Source organism: Oncorhynchus masou, chromosome 1, assembly GCF_036934945.1.
Source record: "Oncorhynchus masou masou isolate Uvic2021 chromosome 1, UVic_Omas_1.1, whole genome shotgun sequence".
NCBI lineage: Eukaryota > Metazoa > Chordata > Actinopteri > Salmoniformes > Salmonidae > Oncorhynchus > Oncorhynchus masou.
The window spans coordinates 77,745,048-77,761,348 of record NC_088212.1 but is presented as its reverse complement, the minus strand read 5'-3'; the positions used below and the strand labels follow the sequence as shown (position 1 = coordinate 77,761,348).

At 46.0% G+C, this 16,301-nt stretch overlaps 1 protein-coding gene across 10 annotated transcripts in view; it reads left to right on the top strand.

The window, feature by feature from the left end:
• LOC135551064 (chromodomain-helicase-DNA-binding protein 9-like) overlaps window positions 1–16,294 on the top strand; it is a 121,352-nt gene extending 105,058 nt beyond the window's left edge. For 8 of the 10 annotated variants that reach the window (XM_064982522.1, XM_064982480.1, XM_064982457.1 and 5 more), the window contains 11 exons: window positions 982–1,237; window positions 1,404–1,609; window positions 1,892–2,794; window positions 2,956–3,122; window positions 3,322–3,591; window positions 4,443–4,629; window positions 5,084–5,232; window positions 5,560–5,793; window positions 6,057–6,206; window positions 6,300–6,404; window positions 10,610–16,294. In XM_064982522.1, the coding sequence (XP_064838594.1) occupies window positions 982–1,237; window positions 1,404–1,609; window positions 1,892–2,794; window positions 2,956–3,122; window positions 3,322–3,591; window positions 4,443–4,629; window positions 5,084–5,232; window positions 5,560–5,793; window positions 6,057–6,206; window positions 6,300–6,404; window positions 10,610–11,599 (3,617 nt within the window). In that variant the 3' untranslated portion in view covers window positions 11,600–16,294. The remainder of the gene's footprint in view (window positions 1–981; window positions 1,238–1,403; window positions 1,610–1,891; window positions 2,795–2,955; window positions 3,123–3,321; window positions 3,592–4,442; window positions 4,630–5,083; window positions 5,233–5,559; window positions 5,794–6,056; window positions 6,207–6,299; window positions 6,405–10,609) is intronic. The other 2 variants (XM_064982496.1, XM_064982486.1) reach the window with 2 other exon arrangements.
• The last annotated feature ends 7 nt before the right edge of the window (window positions 16,295–16,301 follow it).

The window sequence follows — 16,301 nt, the reverse complement described above, 5'->3', positions numbered from 1 at the left end:
CCTCCAGCATAACAATGCCACCAGCCATACTGCTCGTTCTGTGCGTGATTTCCTGCAAGACAGGAATGTCAGTGTTCTGCCATGGCCAGCAAAGAGCCCGGCTCGTAATCCCATTGAGCACATCTGGGACCTGTTGGATCGGAGGGTGAGGGCTAGGGCCATTCCCCCCAGAAATGTCTGGGAACTTGCAGGTGCCTTGGTGGAAGAGTGGGATAACATTTCACAGCAAGAACTGGCAAATCTGGTGCAGTCCATGAGGAGGAGATGCACTGCAGTACTTAATGCAGCTGGTGGCCACACCAGATACTGACTGTTACTTTTGATTTTGATCCCCCTTTTGTTCAGGGACACATTATTCCATTTATGTTAGTCACATGTCTGTGGAACTTGTTCAGTTTATGTATTAGTTGTTGAATCTTGATATGTTCATACAAATATTTACACATGTTAGGCTTGCTGAAAATAAACGCAGTTGACAGTGAGAGGATGTTTTTTGTTGTTGCTGAGTTTACTACTACTACTACCAGCTACTGCTACTACTACTACTACCAGTCACCACTAATACTACTATTACTACTCGCTACTACTACAACTAGTTAATACTACTACTACTACCAGTTAATACTACTACTACTACTACTACCAGTCACCACCACTACTACTACTACCAGGCATGACTAATACTACTACTACTACTCACTACTACTACAGCTAGTTAATACTACTGCTACTACTACCAATCACCACCACTACTACAACTACCAGTCACTACTACTACTACTACTACTACCAGTCACTACTATTACAACAACAACAACTACTATATATTTTATTACCAACAGTCACTTCCATTACAAACAGTCACTACTACTAGTGCTTCTACTGCTGAAACTACTACAACTTCTTCCACTACTATAAAACAACTTAAAAGGCGTTCTCCCTGGTTAAACAATTAGTGTGTTGTGTATGTGTGCTCTCCAGAGGGTGCTCCAGTGATGATGGAAGGGTTAGGTGGAGGAGGAGGAGATGCAGCCTACTGGCCCTCTTCCTCAGTGCTAACAGCCAGACTGAGACGCCTGATCACAGCCTCTCAGCGCTACACCAAGTCCAGACAGATCCTCCACATCCACCAGACCCAGCACACCACCCAGGTCACGCCCTCACTGTGTCCCCTGCCACCCACCCTCAACGACACTATCAACCCCAAGATGGCCGCCAAGATAGAACGCCAGCAGAGGTAAATGAAGCTGCAAGGCCTGGACAGAAACGTAAAGTTAGCCACAGTCTATAACTTATACCAATGTCTCCTTCTTCTCTCTTATTTCTCTCCTCCCTCTGTGTATATCTCTATCTCTACCCCTACTTCTCTTTCTCTCTGCTTCTCTCTCCCTCCCTCTCCCCAGATGGACGAGGCGAGAGGAAGCTGATTTTTACCGTGTGGTGTCTACCTTTGGTGTGGTGTTTGACCCAGACCTGGGCCGTTTCGACTGGACCAAGTTCAGAGCCATGGCTCGGCTGCACAAGAAGACAGACGAGAGTCTGCAGAAGTACCTGTGGGCCTTCACTGCCATGTGCAGGAGAGTGTGTCGCCTGCCACCAAGAGAAGGAGGTGAGAGATACTGTTCATCTGTGCTGTGCCACCTGTAGAAAGGGTGTGGAAGTCAATATACTTATAAGCTGTATACTGTGTTGTGTGCTTACCAATACCTGCTGATAATGTGCTACAGTATGTCAAGGTTAATGATTACAGGAAATGCTGGGGAAACAAGCATGTGATAAGGTTAACGATCAATGGAAAGTTAAACAGCGAGTGGAACGAGTCCACACAAAATGCAAACACAGATGTATGAATTATGCAGGACAGCCTTATTCTCTCTCTCCCTCTCTCTAGACACAGCGGTGGACCCCTCTCTGTCCATTCAGCCCATCACAGAGGAGCGTGCATCTCGTACCCTCTACAGAGTAGAGCTGCTACGCCAGGTCAGGGAACAGGTCCTGCGCCACCCCTTGCTCTATGAGCGCCTGCCCCTGTGCCAGCTGGGCTCGGACCTGCCCGTGTGGTGGGAGACCGGTACCCATGACCGAGACCTCCTAATCGGGGCTACCAAGCACGGCGTCAGCCGCACAGACTACCACATCCTCCGAGACCCAGAGCTCTGCTTCATGGCTGCCCAGCGCAACTACAGCCAGAATAAAGGAGTCCAACTGCCATCCCAGACCCCTACTCCGCTCCTGAACCCCCAGTACCAGGCTAGTAGAGACCCAGCCTTGTCCGAGTCCCCAGTGCCAACCCCAGCCCAGAGGGAGAGGGAGGACATTCCGGGGGCAGTGCCCAAAGAAGAACCTCTCTCGGAGGGGGAGGAGCGCATGGAGAGAGGGGGTCAGGTGGAGGGGTGGAGTCCCCAGCCTGCCCCTCTCACCCCTACAGGGATAGAGGAGAAGCCTGACCTGGGGGTGGTGAAAGGAGAGAACGAGAGCCACATGGTGGCGGCACGGACCAAGCCACTCACACCCAACTCAGCCGCCAGGAAAGAGAAGAAAGCCAATAAAAGAAGTCGAAGAGAGGCCAGACGAGCCGCCTCCGCAGCATCAGACTCCGACTCGGACGGCTCCTCCTCCAGCTCTTCATCACGATCTTCTTCATCATCGTCATCGTCGTCCTCTTCCTCCTCACGCTCCGGATCCAGCTCCTCTTCGTCTTCATCCTGCTCATCAGGCTCCTCATCTTCCTCTTCCTCATCCTCATCTTCCTCTGTTGGCAGTGAGAGTGAGGGAGAGGAAGGAAAGATCAAGGGTGAGTGCTGTTATTATTCTTTTGGTTCTTGCAGTGAAATACTTTTACAGTGCCATTGAGGCAATTAATGTTGTGATTTTGACAAAGTTGTTAGGCTGTCTGAAGTTGTGTTGTATATTTTGAGGTTTTCTATAGTAGAGTTATATTGCATTTTCTTCCAGTCCCGACAGTGGCCATCGTGAAGGGATTTGACGAAGACAGTGTGGCGTCTCTCAGCACCACTCAGGATGAGATGCAGGACAGTCACGTGACAGAGAACGGCAGCAACAACTCACACCACCACCCCTTCCAGGGAGGATACATGCTGGCTGCATCCTACTGGCCCAAGGTAAACACACACACCAGACCTCTTAGTGTTTCAGTTCTAGCCTGAGTTAGTTTCCTGAGAATCCCAACCATGAGTGGGTGCTGTTCACGTTAATTCAGTTTTATTTCATCCTTCCACCAGACGATATAGTCCGGGCAAAAGCCAATCAGCATCCAGGATCCAAACAACTTGTTTTATAATGTCCCCTGTCCCCCTGTAGGACCGTGTGATGATCAACCGTCTGGACAGTATCTGCCAAGCAGTGCTGAAGGGGAAGTGGCCGGGGGCCCGGCGGTCGTACGAGGCAGGAGGGGCCGTAGCCTCCTTCTACACCACCAAGCTGCTGGACAATGCAGCTGCGGCCAACAACAGCAGCAACCTCTGCTCAGCTTCCGCCTCAGCCTCAGAGGACCCCTCTGCCTCCCCTCAGGGTTCAAAGGTGAAGAAGCATGTTGCAGGAGAAAAGGAGTTCTCAGTGAAAATGAATGAAGTATGTTGATTTCCGTTACTCCCCTCTCGTAGGACCCCACACTACTCCAAAGCCTAATTGTGGTGTTTCAGCATGTTTTGTTGGGGATTTTGATTTTGTTGTTTTGGCTGCTGCCTACAACACTGATTTGTTTAATAGTAATACCCTCTTTAATTTCTACCCACTCCATGTGGATTGGGATCTGGGCTGTAATTACATTTTTACATAAATCAGTCTTTCATGGATGGGAAGCTAATAAGAAGCTTATTGTGGGGAGACACTGGGGTTTGAGAGGGTTCATCTGATTGAGATGGGGCTCTAGTACTGTGGGTGTTCTGTCTCTAATGGGGCTGATAGCAGCTGGGCTATTAACAATGCAGGCCTGCTTCCTGCTTGCTTTGATACTACAGTAGCTAGCTATGAGCCTACATTGCCATATCAACAGAGGGAGGAGCATTTGTGTCAAATATTCTATAAAATGACCACTGACTTGCTGCTACAGTGTTGCTGGGGCTTTCCTGACCAGTCTGGCTGGAATCTTGACCTTAATAAGGAATATGCTGAAAGCCGCAGCTTTCCCTGTGACATAGTCCTTCAGTAAACTCCTGACATTGCATAGTCAACTTACCCTATATGCTACAGTATATGCTGTTTCCCTACCCATAACTATTCCAACTTCCAAGCATACAGAATGCTCTGTATGACATGCCAACAAAGTATTGTGCCAATGCAGTGAAAACAAGCACTTAGGCCCCCTCCCTTTTTTTATGTTCTTTTTTTTGGGGGGGGGGGTTCTGTAGAAGGGGCTCCAATGCCATCAGACAGTGTGACCTTGTGTTTCTGTGTAATTGACTGACTGCCCCTCTCTGCAGCAGGAGGGGGGTCTGAAGCTGACCTTCCAGAAGCAGGGGCCCGGCCAGCCCCTGAAGAGACCCCTGGAGCCTGAGGAGGGGCCCCTGAGCCAGCAGCAGTACCTTACAAGGCTCCATGAGCTACAGAGTGCCTCAGACACCAGTCTGGCTGACTTCACCAAGCCCCAGGCTGCCAGCTTCCCACAGGGTACATACAGACTCGGGCTGACCACAAAGTCCTGTTTTTACAGCAATGTATTGTTAGTTTATACAATTGATAGTTCATACTAGGCAGGTAGCCTAATGGTTAGATCGTTGGACGAGTAACTGAAAGGTTTCAAGATCTAATCCCCGAGCTGACAAGGTAAAAGTCTGTCGTTCTGCTCCTGAACAAGGCAGTTATCCCACTGTTCCTAGGCCGTCATTGAAAATAAGAATTTGTTCTTAACTGACTTGCCAAGTTAAATAAAGGTAAAAACTATTTCAATACCTGTCTGGTAAAGAATACCCTTCATGAGAAATCTCAAAGCTCAACGGTGTGTTTTTTTTTTTGCTACCACTAGATGACAGCAAATATACATTTTCCCATATGTTGTACATTCATGATTGTGATGGTGTACTGCTTTAGTCTTCTGTTTTAATCTGGGACATGTTGTTTCCAGCATCTACAGGTCTGGCAGGTCAGATGAAGCTGAACGGCGGTATGGATGGCCAGCCGGTGGTGAAGAGGAGGAGAGGAAGAAGGAAGAATGTGGAGGGGATGGACCTGCTGTTTATGAACAGGAAAAGAGGACCAGCCGTGCCTGAAAGCGTAAGATCTTAATTTACTTTTCTCTCCTCTTTGGGGCTCTATGTCTTCCCTGTCAATCCTCTCACTCAGATCTTGCTATCTTAGGTCCTTCAACATTTAGTCCTTCAACACTGGCTACTGGAAAGCTACATGTGATTGCATGGTTGTAAGAGATATTTAAAGTTTGAAGAGTATGCTTAAATGTGTTTACCTAGCAATTGAAAATATAATATAGGATTTACTGTGTGTACTGAAGTATAGGAGGCTGTGTTAGTGTGTTAGTATGCCTATACAAATTCTAGCCACTAGATATTCACTGATGAGATGATGTCTACCTTGCATCTCCAGGTGTCCCCGGCGTGGGGTGGTATGAGTCAGGCTGGCACTGGGCTGTCTATTGCCTCAGGGCAGGGTAACCCCCTAGGGGCCCGGGGCCCTATGGACACAGAGAGCAGGGTATCTGTCATCAACCTGAAAGATGGGACCCGTCTGGCCGGAGACGATGCCCCCAGGAGGAGGGAGCTGGAGCTGTGGCTCAAAGAACACCCAGGCTTTGTGGCTGACACAGGGGCCTTCATCCCTGTGAGTCCCTCCCTTCCTCTTCCTCACCCTCTGATTCTCCATTCCTCTATCCCTAACCCAGGGTTTATTAAGGGCTGTGAATATACTGTACAACTACAATAGACATCCGTCAGGGTTACGGACAATTCCATTCAGTCAGTTCATGACATAAACAGAAATTCCATTTGCAATTTGAATCAAATTTTCATTGATAGAAGATATTGTTTTGGATGTAGTCCTGTAGTTGAACCTCTGTATCCCTGACCCTCTATTCTCCTCCTCAGGGAGTGAATAAGAGGCAGCTGGAGCAGTTCCAGCAGGATGGTAGACCCAAGCAGAAGAGGCATCGCTGCAGGAACCCCAACAAGATCGATGTCAACAGTCTGACAGGAGAGGAGAGGGTCCAGATCATCAACAGGAGAAATGCACGCAAGGTGAGGCGGCAGTAGGTGTGTGTGTGTTTGTGCGTGTGTGCGTGCTGTACAACTTCTACTTTGTCTCATGTTGTCCTCCCGTCCTCTCCCCAGGTTGGTGGGGCCTTCGCCCCCCCTCTAAAGGACCTGTGTCGGTTCCTTCAGGAGAACCCAGAGTACGGGGTTCCACCAGAGTGGGCCGACGTCGTCAAGCAGTCGGTAAGTCTGATAGCCTTTACCTCCTTCATATGGTGTAGAACACCCCACAGGTCTACTTCACATGTATAAAAGAGGAATAATAGAACTACATGTATCTTGCTTGGCTAGTTGTCAGTGCAGTGACTGTGGTATAGTTAAGCAATAAGCCCCGAGGGGCTGTGGTATATGGCCGATATACCACGGCTAATCAAACCAAATCAAATTTTATTTGTCACATACACACGGTTAGCAGATGTTAATGTGAGTGTAGCAAAATGCTTGTGCTTCTAGTTCCGACAATGCAGTAATAACGAACGAGTAATCTAACCTAACAATTCCACAACTACTACCTTATACACACAAGTGTAAAGGGATAAAGAATATGTACATAAAAATATATGAGTGATGGTACAGAACGGCATAGGCAAGATGCAGTAGATGGTATCGAGTACAGTATATACATATGAGATGAGTAATGTAGGGTATGTATACATAAAAGTGGCATAGTTTAAAGTGGCTAGTGATATATGTATTACATAAAGACAGCAAGATGCAGTAGATGATATAGAGTACAGTATATACATATACATATGAGATGAGTAATGTAGGGTATGTAAACATTATATTAAGTGGCATTGTTTAAAGTGGCTAGTGATACTTGTTTTTTTACATCAATTTCCATCAATTCCCATTATTAAAGTGGCTGGAGTTGAGTCAGTATGTTGGCAGCAGCCACTCAATGTTAGTGGTGGCTGTTTAACAGTCTGATGGCCTTGTGATAGAAGCTGTTTTTCAGTCTCGGTTCCTGCTTTGATGCACCTGTACTGACTTCGCCTTCTGGATGATAGCGGGGTGAACAGGCAGTGGCTCGAGTGGTTGTTGTCCTTGATGATCTTTATGGCCTTCCTGTGACATCGGGTGGTGTAGGTGTCCTGGAGGGCAGGTAGTTTGCCCCCGGTGATACGTTGTGCAGACCTCACTACCCTCTGGAGAGCCTTACGGTTGTGGGCGGAGCAGTTGCCGTACCAGGCGGTGATACAGCCCGCCAGGATGCTCTCGATTGTGCATCTGTAGAAGTTGAGTGCGTGTGAGTGCTTTTGGTGACAAGCCGAATTTCTTCAGCCTCCTGAGGTTGAAGAGGCGCTGCTGCGCCTTCTTCACCACGCTGTCTGTGTGGGTGGACCATTTCAGTTTGTCCGTGATGTGTATCCCGAGGAACTTAACTTACTACCCTCTCCACTACTGTCCCGTCGAGATGGATAGGGGGGTGCTCCCTTTGCTGTTACCTGAAGTCCACAATCATCTCCTTTGTTTTGTTGACGTTGAGTGTAAGTTATTTTCCTGAAATCACACTCCGAGGGCCCTCACCTCCTCCCTGTAGCCGTCTCGTTGTTGTTGGTAATCAAGCCTACCACTGTAATGTCGTCCGCAAACTTGATGATTTGAGTTGGAGGCGTGCATGGCCACGCAGTCATGGGTGAACAGGGAGTACAGGAAAGGGCTCAGAACGCACCCTTGTGGGGCCCCAGTGTTGAGGATCAGCGGGGTGGAGATGTTGTTACCTACCCTCACCACCTGGGGGCGGCCCGTCAGGAAGTCTAGAACCCAGTTGTACAGGGCGGGGTCGAGACCCAGGGTCTCGAGCTTGATGACGAGTTTGGAGGGTACTATGGTGTTAAATGCTGAGCTGTAGTCGATGAACAGCATTCTCACATAGGTATTCCTCTTGTCCAGATGGGTTAGGTCTGTGGACCTATTGGGGCGGTAAGCAAATTGGAGTGGGTCTAGGGTGTTAGGTAGGGTGGAGGTGATATGGTCCTTGACTTGTCTCTCAAAGCACTTCATGATGACGGAAGTGAGTGCTACGGTGCGGTAGTCATTTAGCTCAGTTACCTTAGCTTTCTTGGGAACAGGAACAATGGTGGCCCTCTTGTAGCATGTGGGAACAGCAGACTGGGATAAGGATTGATTGAATATGTCCGTAAACACACCAGCCAGCTGGTCTGCGCATGCTCTGCGGGCGCGGCTGGGGATGCCGTCTGGGCCTGCAGCCTTGCGAGGGTTAACACGTTTAAATGTTTTACTCATGTCGGCTGCAGTGAAGGAGAGTCCGCAGGTTTTGGTTGCAGGCCGTGTCAGTGACACTGTATTGTCCTCAAAGCGAGCAAATAAGTTATTTAGTCTGTCTGGGAGCAAGACATCCTGGTCCGCGACGGGGCTGGTTTTCTTTTTGTAATCCGTGATTGACTGTAGACCCTGCCACATACCTCTTGTGTCTGAGCCGTTGAATTGCAACTCTACTTTGTCTCTATACTGATGCTTAGCTTGTTTTACCTTGCCCTGGTTAAAAGCAGTGGTTTGCGCTTTCAGTTTCGCGCGAATGCTGCTGGTTTGGGAATGTTTTAATCTTTGCTGTGGGTATAACATCGCCGATACACTTTCTAATGAACTCGCTCACCAAATCAGCGTATTTGTCAATGTTGTTGTGTGACGCAATGCTGAACATATCCCAATCCACGTGATCGAAGCAGTCTTGAAGCGTGGAATCAGATTGGTCGGACCAACGTTGAACAGACCTGAGCGCGGGAGCTTCTTGTTTTAGTTTCTGTCCGTAGGCTGGAAGCATCAAAATGGAGTCGTGGTCAGCTTTTCTCAAAGGAGGGCGGGGGAGGGCCTTATATGCGTTGCGGAAGTTAGAATAACTGTTACGAATCCCTTTTGGCCCGACAGTCTAGGGGGGATGGTAATGAGACTCGTAACATAACTCATGCAAATTATTAGTGACAAAGGAAAAGTGTGAACGAAATAAGCACGACAACTGAAATCTACCGTCAAACTCTAGGTTTATTTATAAACACACGGTAATGGGGGGAGCAGGAAAAGGGGCTGAGCTGGACCCAAGGAAAGAAACAATAAGTATTCAAAAACACCCCTAAGCTAGACTAGCCTATTTTAACAACAGCTAACTAACTAACCAAAAATGCAGTGGGTGGTCCGCCCAGTTCTAACTAGTGTATTTAACAAAGTTCACCCACGGGTAGTGTATGCCCATGGGCGACTTGTCTTGGTTTCCCCCTTTTCCACCAGCAATCAAACACAAACACCATAACCAAAAACAATACTCACAGGTGATGACAAAGTGCTATGAGGTGCTTAAACAAAAGAGAAGTTACGACACAAAGCGAGAGTGAAACACAGAGACCTACAGACATGGCATTTACAGAGAGATTGAGCTGAGCTGAGCTGAGCTGAGCTGAGCTGAGCTGAGCTGAGCTGAGCTGGGCTCCAGAACAAACAAATGATGGGGTTTTTAAAACATGGGAAAGGAACTGTGATAGGTCAGGAAATAGGAGGAGGTGTGTCTTCTGATTGATGATTGATTGTTGACTGATTGGGGAGTGATGATTTTCACCTGAGAGGGGAGAAGGAGAGAAAAGAAACACACAGGATACACACACACACAGGATAACTGTATCCGTAACAATAACAATGATCCAGAGTTTTACCAGCCCTGGTAGCGCAATCGATATGCTGATAGAATTTAGGGAGTGTTGTTTTCAGATTGGCCTTGTTAAAATCCCCAGCTACAATGAATGCAGCCTCAGGATATGTGGTTTCCAGTTTACATGGAGTCAAATAAAGTTTGTTCAGGGCCATCGATGTGTCTGCTTGGGGGGGAATATATACGGCGTGATTATAATCGAAGACAATTGCCTTGGTAGATAATGCTGTCGACATTTGATTGTTAGGAATTCTAAGTCAGGTGAACAGCAGGACTTGAGTTCCTATATGTTGTTATGATCACACCACGTCTCGTTAATTATAAGGCATACCCCTCCGCCCCTCTTCTTACCAGAAAGACGCTTGTTTCTGTTGGCGCGATGCTTGAAGAAACCAGCTGGCTGTACCGACTCCGTTAGCGTCTCTCAAGTGAGCAATGTTTCCGTGAAGCAAAGAACGCTTTACCCAGGGCTAAGGGCTGTTCTTATGCACAACACAATATGGTTTGCCATATACCACAAACCCCTGAGGTGCCTTATTGCTATTATAAACTGGATACCAACGTAATTAGAGCAGTAAAAATACATGTTTTGTCATACCCGTGGTATACCACGGATGTCTGCCAATCAGCATTCAGGGCTGGAACTACCCAGTTTCTAACTGTAGTTATCTAATGAAGTTGTTGATTAGAGTGCTAACCCTGTGTTTCTCTGTCTGTCCTTCAGGGCTACCTCCCAGAGAGCATGTTTGACCGGATCCTGACAGGACCCATCGTACCAGAGGAGGTGAGTCGGCGTGGACGGAGGCCCAAGAGCGCCCTGGCCAAGGCTGCAGCTACAGCCAACCAGGGGGCCCCATCCATGGGCCTCAACCCCCTGCTGGCCAACGGCCTCCTCTCTGGCATGGATCTATCTAGTCTACAGGCCTTCCAGCAGAACCTCCAAAGTCTCCAGTCACTGCAGCTCACTGCCGGCCTCATGGGCCTGCCCACGGATGCTAACAACCTGGCCGCCATGTTTCCCATGATGCTCTCTGGCATGGCTGGGCTTCCCAACCTCCTGAGCATGGGGGATCTGCTGGGGAAGCCCCCACAGGACGCAACGGGGGGAGCTGAGCAGAGGAAGAGGAAGAAGGGAAGCAGAGAAGGAGGAGTAGGGGAGCCCTCGTCTGCCTCCTCCGAAGCCCCCTCCTCCTCCCACGGCCCCTCCCACACCTCGGACACCAAAGGTGAAAGGACAGAAAGTCAAAGCAGGGACGGAGATGGCCGCATCCCCAGTGTCCATTCCCCCTCCAGTTCCTCTGCCACCACCTCCACCACCACCCCACTAAGTGCTTCTGCTGCCCAGGCAGCCTCCAGTCACCCTCTGTCTCTTAACCCCTTGTTACTCTCCAGTATGCTTTACCCAGGGATGCTTCTCACTCCAGGCCTTAACCTTCCTGTGTCCACCACACAGCCACCACACAGTGACTCAAACAGTGACCACAAACCCCACAAGCCCACTAAGACCGCCCCCTCAAAACCTCTGTCGCCAAGGAGAACACCAGAGTGTCAGGAAGAGGAGGGTCTTGGTGACAAGAGGGAGGAGTCAGGGGAACACAAGGAGGAGAACAGTGGTCCAGAAGGCTCGGGGAAGGCGGAGTCATCTTCTTCATCAGAGTCTGGGAGCTCTTCTTCATCATCTGATGGGTCATCAGACTCCAGCGATGAAGACTGAGCCTAATGAAAATATAAATCTATTTATGGATCTATTAGAAATGTACGCACATACAGTACCAGTCAAAAGTTTGGACACACCTACTCATTCAAGGGTTTTTCTTTATTTTGACTATTTTCTGCATTGTAGAATAATAGTGAAGACATCAAAACTATGAAATAACACATATGGAATCATGTCGTAAACAAACAATTGTTCAACATATTAAAATATATTTTATATTCTTCAAAGTAGCCACACTTTGCCTTGATGACAGCTTTGCACACTCTTGGCATTCTCTCAACCAGCTTCTCCTGGAATGCTTTTCCAATGGTCTTGAAGGAGTTCCCACATATGCTGATCACTTGTTGGCTGCTCTTCCTTCACTCTGCGGTCCAACTCATCCCAAACCATATCAATTGGGTTGAGGTGGGTGATTGTGGAAGCCAGGTCATCTGATGCAGCATTCTGTGACTCTCCTTGGTCAAATAGGCCTTACACAGCCAGGAGATGTATTTTGGGTAATGGTCCTAATAGGTCTACCAAATGCAAACCAGATGGGATGGCGTATCGCTGCAGAATGCTGTGGTAGCCATGCTGGTTAAGTGTACCTTGAATTCTATATAAATCACAAATAGTGTCACCATCAAAGCACCCCCATACCATCACACCTCCTCCTCCATGCTTCACTGTGGGAACCACACATGTAGAGATTATCCGTTCACCTACTCTGCGTCTCACAAAGACACGGCGCTTAGAACCAAAAATCTTACATTTGGACTCATCAGACCAAAGGACAGATTTCCACCGGTCTAATGTCCATTGCTCGTGTTTCTTGGCCCAAGCAAGTCTCTTCTTATTATTGGTGTCCTTTAGAAGTGTATTTTCTTTTCAGCAATTTGACCATGAAGGACTGATACAGTGTCCTCTGAACAGTTGATGTTGAGATGTCTGTTACTGGAACTCTTTCTGAGGCTGGTAACTCTAATGAACTTATCCTCTGCATCAGAGTTAACTCTGCGTCTTCCATTCCTGTGGGGGTCCTCATGAGAGCTAGTTTCATCATAGCGCTTGATGGTTTTTGCGACTGCACTTAAAGAAACTTTCAAAGTTCTTGAAAATTTCTGGATTGACTGACCTTCATATATTTTGATTTGTTTAACAATTTTTTTGGTTACTACATGATTCCATATGTGTTATTTCATAGTTTTGATGTCTTCACTATTATTCTGCAATGTAGAAAAAAGTAAAAAATAAAGAAAAACCCTGGAATGAGAAGGTGTGTCCAAACTTTTGACTGGTACTGTATATATTACACATATATGGATTTCTCTGCACTTACATTGTGATTTCTTTTCATGTAAATACAGAAAACGAACTAAAATGTTGTGTAATAAAGACTACAAAAGTGAGAAAAGAACCTAGGAGAAACTGAAATGAACTTTCAGTGTTTGTTCAAAAAGGTACAATCTTGTTTTGAGAGACATTTTGCATGTCAAACTTTAGTAGATTTCTGAACTTTGTGAACTTGTATTAGGCCTACACACATGGATGTACAATTGCAACAATATGGGGAAAAGAAATCAAAATGGCATTATTGTAATTATCATGTTGGGATTTAATTTTATTAAAAAAGAGGAAATAAATATGAGCTCTCTGCTGAGCTGTACTGTTAATATATTTTGTAGTGGGAGGAAAAGACCTTGAATATTTAGCTTTCCTTTGTAAATACTTTTACAGGTTTTCTTCTTGACACTTACAGTATACTTTGCAGATCATACGTTTGGAAAAGTCAGCAATAACTCGGGCAGCTAATGAATGTGACTGATGCTGTAGATCCTTCATCAGCCATGCTTCTCACACAAGGTGTTCAGTCTCTGTTCCAATGTCCACACTAACACAGTTATTCAAATGAAGAAATGTATTGGACATTCATTCTAAGTAGTATGCTAGTGTGCATTTTGGAATGTATTTCTCCCCTGCCTGTCTCGCACAACCAACACACATGGTTCTTTAGTTTCCCATATTACACTCGCTAGCACATAACCAGTTGGGTCTACTCCCCAAATGCTGCTCTCGCTGGGACAGAAAAGACACAATTCCACCCCAGTGTTTTTGACTGCATCGTTACCTCAGCAGAGTATAGAAGGGATTGAGTTCACTCAAATACATCCTGTTGTGTGTGTTTTGGCAAGACTGGCTCACTCGTCCCCGCTGGGATCGGTGTTCTTCATGTAATACTCTTGAGAGCTTCCACTCACTTAGTCTCTTCCAGTGCCTTGATTCTGCGAGACTACCACTCACTGTGTTCTGGCTGTGTGTGTTTGTTTGCGTGGGCATTTCTTTCCATTTTTGGCTGAGTCAGTGTGTTCTTCAGGCCATGTACTGATTGTGTCCCATGCGTACAGCATCAATCGGGCCATTGTGTATGGTGGTGTGTATTGGGGAGGCTAGAGCATTGGGTTCTACAACCAAAAGTCAAGTCACATAAACAGCTGGTATAGTCGACATATACTCAACACCCCCTGAGTCATCTTTAATACTTTAAAAGCCCATCAGTATCTGTGTTCCACTCGTAGTGCCGCCTTCTGCTATCGAGTGAGCTGAAGAATCTCCAATGAGCTCTGACTGTGGGTGATGTCTGTAGTCTTCCATTCTGAACACAGTGTGTCCCTGTTGTGTTGAATTACCTTGCTATCATAAACTAGTAATGAAGTAGCTACACCGTATGTGTATTGAGGGACCAGAGGGGTTTGTATTGTCTCTGATATAACTAGATTACTGAGTCATCAAAATGTATTTTCATAATTGACTGTTTAAAAGCATAGTTTATACAATGATTGCAGTGATTCTGAATAGTATTGGGTTGGCTATGGTAGGTTAAGTTTAGGCTTGAGTAAGACTGAATATCCAGACCTTCCTTTAGAACTGAGCTGCTTTGCTGACTGATCTCTCTGATTCATGGGATTTGGAGGCTTTTAAGTGTTAATTTCTAGCCTGGAATCCAAACTGATATGCTGTTTCATCACTAAACACATTGTTCAGTCTGATTTCACCAGGCTAGTTCATTTCTCCATATGTCTTACTGATCAATCCACTGATGACTGGATCGGCAGACAGACTGATAGATGTAGAAGTGTCCTTACGCTCGCTGTACCTCTGTGTGTTTCACACCATCACTTTCTCACTCAACTTCCAGTCAGTATCTGATGTGATTTAACAGATGTTTTATGTTCCTTATTTTCTACGGCTCAATGGTGGTGTATTTTTTCATTACCATATGACATGGCTCATCTGTGCTCATCCTCGTGGTAACCAAGGGAGACACTGAGACTGGAATTCAGTATACCCTAAGTACCTGTTGTAATTATGTTTAGTGCAACAGTGCTTTCCGGATTGATACAGCACCGTGTAGGAGAACTGTCCATACACGTTGGACTGCTAGGCAGGCACACATTTGGAAATGATCTTGAAGATGAATGAGACGTTTTATTTTACATGGTGACAATGAAACGTCACAACAGGTTACATCTGTGGTAGAGACATTAATTTAGTCTCTTTCAGCCTTCATTTAGCTGTTGACTGAGCCTATATTGAACCCATTCATCAACGTATACAAGCCCACCAGACAGACAGCCCTGCCCTGTTGTCTAAACCAAGACTGATGAAGAACCTCCACTCACTGAAATAACATTTACTTTAAAGATGTTTTGTTTTCCCCATTCACCTATGATGTCCTTTACCATGGTTTCTGTGTGTAAACTCAGAGACAGCCAGGTTGTTACTCTTCCTGAAAGTCAACCTAAATAGATTTATCATTGTCAGTTTGCCACTTTAGTTTGGGCTGGTTCCGACCACTAGGTCTCACAAGCCTAGTGAATTCGATAGAACCACCTTCAACTGTCATTTTGTTCCACTTCATACCGAGTCTATCCCTAAATCTACCAGTGCCCTTAGGCAGAATCCCAGCCTTTGCTGCTTCCCGGTTATAATATTCACCCAAATATGATTGTTTTAGCAGGCTTTATTTTCAGACCCAACAGGCAGACAACAGGCATGGATTCATTCCTACTAGTGTGACAAGAAGCCTGCTTAATTTGCTATAGACAGACCCATAGCTCTGTTTAAGTTGAAATGTTAGTATTGAGGGGAGAGCTGGATTTGACTAAAGATGGAACAATATATTTGCTTTTATTATGTATTTTGATGAGATTTTTCTGGTAGTTTGTTATAGATCTCCCTATGTCACATACATCTACAGTGCTGAACTGACTGATTAGAAGCAGTCATAGACTCACCTCACTGGCACAATGAAATGACCAATATGCAACAGACAGAGACGAATAAAGCACACACTACTACACGTTAATTAGAATTGTCATTTTGGGAAAAGTAGTTGCTGAAATTGACATAGATTATTGACATTGTATTTTTGTTTCAAGCTTGATAATATCCTAAAGTCATCAAGTCTGTTCTTGTTTTTGTTTGGTTGTTTTTTGGACAGTTGCAATATTTGCAAGTTGTGGTCTGTGTAGTGGAATAATATGTTGTGTAGTGGGGAGGACAAGTTGTGGTCTGTGTAGTGGAATAATATGTTGTGTAGTGGGGAGGACAAGCATCTTAAAAAGTCATGTGTAATTTATTGGATTACTTTCTATGAAGTTATATAGAGGAAATTGAAGTTTAATTATTTTTATTAAACATATTCTGACTATCCATGAAG